Below are 7,850 nucleotides of genomic sequence, written 5' to 3'. Positions count from 1 at the left end.
TTTAATAAAATTTCATATTTCATCCATTTAATTCTTTAATACAAAAGACATGAAATGCCCATCATGGAACATTTACCTAAACCATTATCATGGAACATTTACCTAACCCGTTATCATGGAATATTTACCTAATCCATTATCATGGAACATTTACCTAACCCATTATCAATTTGTACCATGAATTATGGATATCAAGTGCTCATATTGTCTACAACAACATGATGGCTGGCCACTTCATGTAAAATGTGAGGTTTGTCATGCAAATCCTCCTATTTTGCACTCCTATTTATTTGGCCACTTCAATTTAGCCTATAGCATTTTCAAACATTTTTCACATAGGTTCTATTTCATAATTTTACCCCCTTTTTCTTATGGAACAAAAATTAACTAAAATTGCCAGGTTCTATCTTAAGCTTGGGCCTTCTAGAGGCCCACTAACATAATTAAGCCTATGCCAACATTTACAGAATTCCCGAAAATTGGGGCGTTACACACAGATTTTTATGTGGAAACCCGTTTGGGAAAAAAATCACGGGCAGAGAAAAAGAAAATTCACTATATTGAATTCGAAAAATGATTACAAGAAGAGTTTCGACTACATCTATTTATAAGTTGAAAAATCCTAATTCTAATCAAAGTCAAATATATTATGCTAATAAATGCTAAATATATTATATTCATAAATACTAAATCTTCTAGAAAAAAATATATTTTGTTTAACTTGACTTGCAAGCAATCTATTAGAATTTGGGTCACACAACTTTTATAAGTTCTAAGCATTATGTCAAAAAGAACATATATATAATCAGAACCTATAATGTTTGTTAAACAATTTTTAGCATGACTTCGAACTATGTTACCTCATTCTCACGCCTAATATTCTATAAAAAAAAGAGGTTAGTTTAGGATATTGTTGTTATTAAAAATTATTTTTTGTAAAAACAATAACAAGCCCTTAACCTATTTTTGTAGTTAAATAAGATCTTAACCTATGATTTTTATTCATAAAAACCCTTTATTTTAATATTAAAGTAAATATATTTTACCCAAAGTATAGCTATTTAAAATATATAAACTAATTCGCATTTTATGTTTATGTGAATTTGATGAGAATAGTTTATTAAATAAAAAAAATAAAATTTTAAAATTTCTTGAGAGTCCTTAAATACATGATTTTCTTAACTACTCTTTTAAAATTTTTGATTACTTTTTTAGATTTTATGTTGATGTTAAAGTGTATATAATTTTTATTGCATCAACAAAAAATAAAGAAGAGCTTGAAATTCAAAATATATTTACTTTAATATTAAAATAAAAGGCTTTTATAAGTAAAAATCATATATTAAGAGCTTATTTAACTACAAAAATAGGTTGAGGGCTTGTTTAAATACAATGTAGTGAGTTGAAGGGGAATAAAAATAAAATAATAAATAAAGAGAGCTTAAAAGGTAATTAGTCACATTTAAAGTTTGGTGCCGCCACACCGTTAGGAGGCACCCTTTCACTTTTTTTTAGTAGCCACTCAAAAGGGTAAATTTGCATATCAAGTCTCTAAATACTTTAGATCATTGCATTTGAATCCGGTGCTGCCAATTTGACAGATGACACCAATAAAATTATACCATTTTAGTAAATAATCTTATAAGCATATTATTTTAGTTATTAATTTTATTTTTTATATTATTTAGGTGAAAAAGCCCAACCAAAAACAATGATTCATTTTTCTCAAAATAAGAATGGATATGAATACCTCAACAAAGGTTTTTCTCTTGGATATCAAAACATCAAGAAAGGTCATTCTCAAAGAAATTTTTTATTGAAAATGACATTTAATCTTTTAATGATCTTATTTTGTTGAAAATGAGGAAGAAAAGCATTGACATACATGCATTTGATGAAGAAGAGAAAGCATCCAACTCCATTAAAAGCAAGGTCGGCCATATGTCACATTCGTAAAGGCCCTGCTCTAGTGTGAATGAACCTCGTAATTGCATGCCGCACATAACATATATTTTCAATTTTCATACATAATTACTTTCATTTCATGTGTGTGGTCCAGTCGGAGAGGTACTTTATATTTTCGAAAATTACAACACATTCTCACCTTTTTTTTCCCCAACAGATAAACACAAGCTAGTCTTTAATAAAATTGATAATACGAATGAAGTAATTAATTAGATAGATCTGTACATTGTACTACAATTGAACATAAAAATATAATGGTAAAAAACTTTCAAGATTTAGAAATTGCAAATTTCTGTTTTTTTTTTCGTTACTTCAAAATATGGTAACGCAATTTCATTTTAACATCTAAGATTACGGATAGTTAAAATTTTAATTATTTAAATTCATGTATTGGTCTAATAATTAGGGTGTTTATTATTTCAGGTGTGATTTGAGTTTAAGCCACGTTAGTCGTGTTGCTATTAGGGTCTTTCCCTTCTCTTGTGTAATTCACCCCCAAAAAATTAACTATTTACTTCAAAATTAAACATATAAATATTAAATTACTCAGTCTATATATTCTTAATAAATTTGAAATTTAATTTTTTTATTTTTCTTTCAAGGAATTTAGTTTTTTTTTAATTTCTAATTTAAAAATGCAAGTCTAATTATTATCGCCATTAAAATTCTTTTATCGAATTCGGTAATTTTTTTAGTTACATGACTATCAAATAAGTATTTTTATTATTTCAAAATGTCATACCAACAAATTCAACAAAGAAATTTTAACAATCATAACAATTTGATATGAATTTTAAATTAATAAAAGTATATGGATTAAATTTCAAATTTACGAAGAATACAAAGACTTATAACATATTTTAACCTAAAAACAAAATTTTACATTAGGGATAATATCACGTTTGCTTGTACTTTTATCAAATGTCCAATATGGTATATGTATTATCAATTTGTGTATTATTTGATACATGTACTTTCATAAAATGTCCAACATAATGCCTGTACTTTGAAAATGTCAAATGTAGTACCTAAACTATGAATTTGTGTGTTATTATAGTACCTGGAATTAACATTGTTAGTGAATGCTAAACTAACCAATTAAAATTCAACATGTGGAAACTTTTCTTTTTCCAAGTCATAAATTCCATATGGATAATATATAATTATGTGGAAACTAAATAAAACAAAAAAAATTAAATTAAATTATAAAAAAAACAAATAACTAAACTTAAACCTAAACCAGGTATAGTTAATAAAAGGAAGTAAATAAACCACTTCCATAAGAAAAAAATATATCATATTCTCCATTAAAATAAATACTAAATTCATCTTTCTCACTTGAAATTAAAGTTGCTACACATGAAATCCTAATTACAGAAATTTGATCTTAATTTGAACCAAATGTTGTTTAAAAAACTTCACTTTCTTTGCTTAACATGAACCCACATATTTTAGAAACATAATTCAGAGAATATTATGGTAGTCGAAATTAAATTATTTAACTTTCTATTCAAGTTAAGAGACATAAAATTTAAAAAACTTCGACATGTATAAATTTCAAAATATTTTGACAAATTTAGGGTTTTTTAAAAAATGGAAAAATTATGAGTTAAAATTACAAGAACAAACCTATTACTGCCTTACTTTTCAAATCTCTTCTAAGAAAAGTCTCAAACAATGAAATTGATTTTTTTTCAAAGTTAAACTTATCTCTTCTAAGAAAGGTCTCAAACAATGAAATTAAATTTTTTTTAAAGTTAAATTTATGTTGTTTAGAATTAGTTATTTTATTTTATTTAAATTTTTATGTAATGTTATATTATTCATGTGTCAAATTTTTATTAATTATAGTTTTTTAGTGATAAAAAATAAAATTTTAGTAATATCCATAGAAAGTAGAGTAGGAAAAATCCAAATGCAATATCAACATATGTGACCCACCTCAAAATAAACACCAAAAAACATACAAATCAAGAGTCTCAAAAGTAACACCAAAACGATCCCTGCCGAAGAAAAACATAAAGGGATATCCAAACCAACCCCATTATTCACAACCCAAGTCAGGACAAAGAAAGTCGCAAACTCAATTCAGTGAGCTTCCTTCACCTTAACAATTTTGTATTGCATAAAACATGCATCATCACCATATCATAAATGGGTACACAACACTAAAACGTTGATTACCCTACTTTATGACACCTTCCCAACACCCCAAACATTTTCTAGAGATGAAACATCTTCGTACTCATATCTGAAACTCCAGCTTCTTGATCCTCAATGATAATTAAATCCTCACTATCACTCGCATTCACCTCGAGCAGCTTCGCAAATTGAAATGTTTCCTTAGCTTCCTTCACTATACTTGCGATTCCCAATGACAGAGTCAGTAAGGGAACCATTAACAATACGATCATCCGTTCTTTGCTTCTTCACCAGACACCACACCTTTAGATATGATTGGTTTTCTACCTCTACGTTTTTGCTTCTTTTTTTTTTTTAACCAAAGTCATCACTTTTTCTTCAATCTCTGCCAATGATCTCACCTTCTTCTTCACACCATCAACAGTAATTATCGTCGAATAGGGATTATGCACTACAGTGTTTTGCATTGCTACTCCCATGGAGTCCTCCACCCTAACTCTACTTGTAGGACTCCTAACTAACGAATTGCAAAGGGTTTCGCGACCCGAATTGTTCCCTTTCTGACAACCCAAGTCCACTTAGGTTCAATCATATTTAAATTCGTATCAACAATCTCCTCAGCCGACCAATTCACAGCTTTCAAATCTGCTCCGCAACCCACCATTTGATCGTGACCAAAGTGTGAACTTGCCTTCAACAAATCAGGCCCAGAGCCTCGTTCTAATCATTTCTCGAGGCAATAGCAATAGTTGGGTCTAAGTTCTCTGCTAATTCCTTTGATTTCCTAGAACCTCTCGAGCTGCCATATTGGGTTTTTCACTACCCACCTCTTCATTAAATGTATCTTCAACCTCTCAACTCCTTTCACCACCAGACGAATCTTCTTTAGCAAAATCAAAATGACCTTATGAAAATTTAGCACGTCCACCTCCAGATTCAAAGGCTGTGAATCCCCAACTTCGGAAATTGTTCATCTCCACATTCAAGAATAATGAGTTCCTCAATTTGTTTTAACTGATTAGCCGATATTAAGCGAGTTAGACTCCATGGAAATAAAATCACCCTAATAAATAGCAACGCTTTTGAACGTCTCTAGGTTCCAAGCGTGCTAAGGAGCGCCAGTAACTTCAATCCAAGTTGTGCGAAAACGTATGAAATGGAACTGAGACCAGCGTTCAACATCGATGAAAATTTGTTTTAACAATGAGAACTGCAAATCCTCCATAGTCTTCTAACATTTCAACATTCGAAATCTCGAAAAGAAATTGGCTTGATATGATTTATTTAGGGTGTTAATTTTATGTATTATAATAATGCACAAATTGATATTTTATGCATCACATTTAATATTTTTAAAGTATATAATATCAAATCATTTTATGAAAATAAAAATACCAAATAATACATAAATTGATAGTTCAAGTATTTCATTAAAAATTTTCAAAATATAAATATCATATTGAAACATTTTATAAAAGAATAGATACCAAATATGACATCATCCCCTGTTGAGAGTAACCAAACACTGTTTTCATCCAGCCCATGAGAAGTATTTGGCCCAAAAGCAAAAGTTTCAGTACAATGAATTATGAATCCCAAAAAAACCCCAAGTGGTCCAGGTCCAAGCCAGTCTAGGGCTGAGGAAAGAAATGGAAAAATTGAAAAGTAATTCCAGGGTCTGATTCAATTTTATTAAATTTAGTTTGATTTTGGTTTCGGTTCATAAATTTAAAAATAATTTTAAAATGTTATATAAAACTGTTTTTTAAAAATAAATTAATCAATAATCTAAAACGATAAAAATGGCGATTTGAATTAAGCTCATATTTTGAAAAAAAAATAAAAATTATCTCATCCAGAACTGATTAAAACCGAACCGATGAATCCTAGAAGCCAAGCCAAGTGTGCAGAGTAAGAATAGAACATCAACATTTTGCTTTAAGCTTTTCGTTGCTTGCACTCTAAGAAGCATAAAACGCAAGCAAAACTTGACACTAGTGTGAGTGTGAGTGCCCATCATTCATCAACCCTGAAAATCGCCCTTCCCCTAATCAGTTCTAACCTCACTTTCTAACACTTTCACTGCAGCACTCAAAAACATTCGCCGAATCTTTACTATAAACTCCCAGTGTTGGTTTCTCCACTCCAAACCCAAACCACGACCACCACATTTTGCTTCGTATCTTTGATAATGGAAGCCAAATGGCTGGTTCTTTTTTCAGTGGCGGCAATGCTGGTGGCACTGGCCAACTGCCAGGAATCGTTGAAGCCATTGGTGAAGATGGTAAAGGGCAAGAAGCTGTGTGACAAAGGGTGGGAATGTAAAGGGTGGTCAAAGTATTGTTGCAACCATACCATTTCTGATTACTTCCAAACTTACCAGTTTGAGGACCTTTTTGCGAAGCGTAACACGCCGGTAGCACATGCGGTTGGGTTCTGGGATTACCATTCCTTCATTACTGCTGCTGCTCAGTATCAGCCTCATGGATTTGGTACCACCGGGGAAAAGCTCCAGAATATGAAGGAAGTCGCTGCTTTTCTTGGACATGTCGGCAGCAAAACTTCATGTAAGTAAATATGTGCTTAGTTAAAAGTGTTTAATATTACTTTTGATCATCCAAGAGCAATGTTAAACGAATGTGGCTTATCTAACTGTTTGTTGTTCTTGAACAATGGCTCTGGTTTATAATAATTTCAGGTGGCTATGGAGTCGCTACCGGGGGACCATTGGCTTGGGGTCTTTGCTACAACAAAGAAATGAGCCCTAGCAAAATATATTGCGATGATTACTATAAATACACCTATCCTTGCACACCAGGAGTCTCATATCATGGCCGTGGTGCCTTGCCTATCTACTGGAACTACAACTATGGGGAAACTGGAGAGGCTTTGAAGGTGGACTTGTTGAACCACCCAGAATACTTAGAAGACAACGCAACCTTGGCTTTCCAGACAGCAATGTGGAGGTGGATGACGCCGATGAAGAAACACCAACCCTCAGCCCATGACGTTTTCGTTGGCAACTGGAAACCAACCAAGAACGACACCTTGGCCAAGAGGGTTCCAGGTTTTGGAACCACCATGAATGTTCTTTATGGTGACCAAGTTTGTGGTCAAGGTGATAGTGATTCCATGAACAATATGATCTCTCATTACCTTTATTACCTTGACCTTTTGGGAGTTGGCCGAGAAGAAGCTGGTCCTCATGATATGCTCACCTGTGAAGAACAAGAACCCTTCACTGTTTCTCCCTCATCTGCAACATCATCATGAAAAAAGGAAACAAACTCTAGTATATGCGGATTTATTTCAATTTGCGTGAATCCCACAATGGATTGCTCTTAACAATTGTGGAGTTTTACAGCAGTTTGTGTTGGTTGTATAAAATTTGAGATTTTCTTTTTCTTGTTTTTACTATCAAATTGTAGCTAATAGTATGTGATTGAGTGGTGTATATGTCTATTGCCCAAACATGGAATATAAAATTGATTTTTTTATTTTCCGAAAAATAATTTTATTTCGGTTTTTAAAAAGATTTACAAGGTGCCAACCAAGTGATTTGTTAAAAAATTTCTAAAAATTCATGGGGTGTTGTGGATTAAAAAATATTCAGAATGTAAATTCTATTTCATTTAAAAAAAAAAATTCTCAAGATCCGTGAGGTGGAGGTCGGACTAAAGGATTTTTCAGACTGCACTTTAGGAATTTTCTAAAGATTCTTAGTGTTGTATGCTTAAATAATT

General features: G+C 31.5%; 1 protein-coding gene across 1 annotated transcript; it reads left to right on the top strand.

The window, feature by feature from the left end:
* Nucleotides 1-6,007: 6,007 nt before the first annotated feature.
* Nucleotides 6,008-7,604, top strand: LOC107896614 (chitinase-like protein 2). Its single transcript, XM_016821815.2, has 2 exons — nucleotides 6,008-6,674; nucleotides 6,806-7,604. The coding sequence occupies exons 1-2, from the start codon at nucleotides 6,299-6,301 to the stop codon at nucleotides 7,378-7,380; spliced, it is 951 nt and encodes a 316-aa protein (XP_016677304.1). The 5' UTR covers nucleotides 6,008-6,298; the 3' UTR covers nucleotides 7,381-7,604.
* The last annotated feature ends 246 nt before the right edge of the window (nucleotides 7,605-7,850 follow it).

This window comes from Gossypium hirsutum, chromosome A10 (genome assembly GCF_007990345.1).
Source record: "Gossypium hirsutum isolate 1008001.06 chromosome A10, Gossypium_hirsutum_v2.1, whole genome shotgun sequence".
NCBI lineage: Eukaryota > Viridiplantae > Streptophyta > Magnoliopsida > Malvales > Malvaceae > Gossypium > Gossypium hirsutum.
This window is presented reverse-complemented; position numbering and strand designations above follow the sequence as displayed.

Bases quoted from the DNA above. Each gene is read 5' to 3' on its own strand.
- LOC107896614 (XM_016821815.2), top strand. From the start codon at position 6,299: ATGGAAGCCAAATGGCTGGTTCTTTTTTCAGTGGCGGCAATGCTGGTG. The intron at 6,675-6,805 runs GTAAGTAAATAT...TAATAATTTCAG, and splicing joins TGTCGGCAGCAAAACTTCAT to GTGGCTATGGAGTCGCTACC.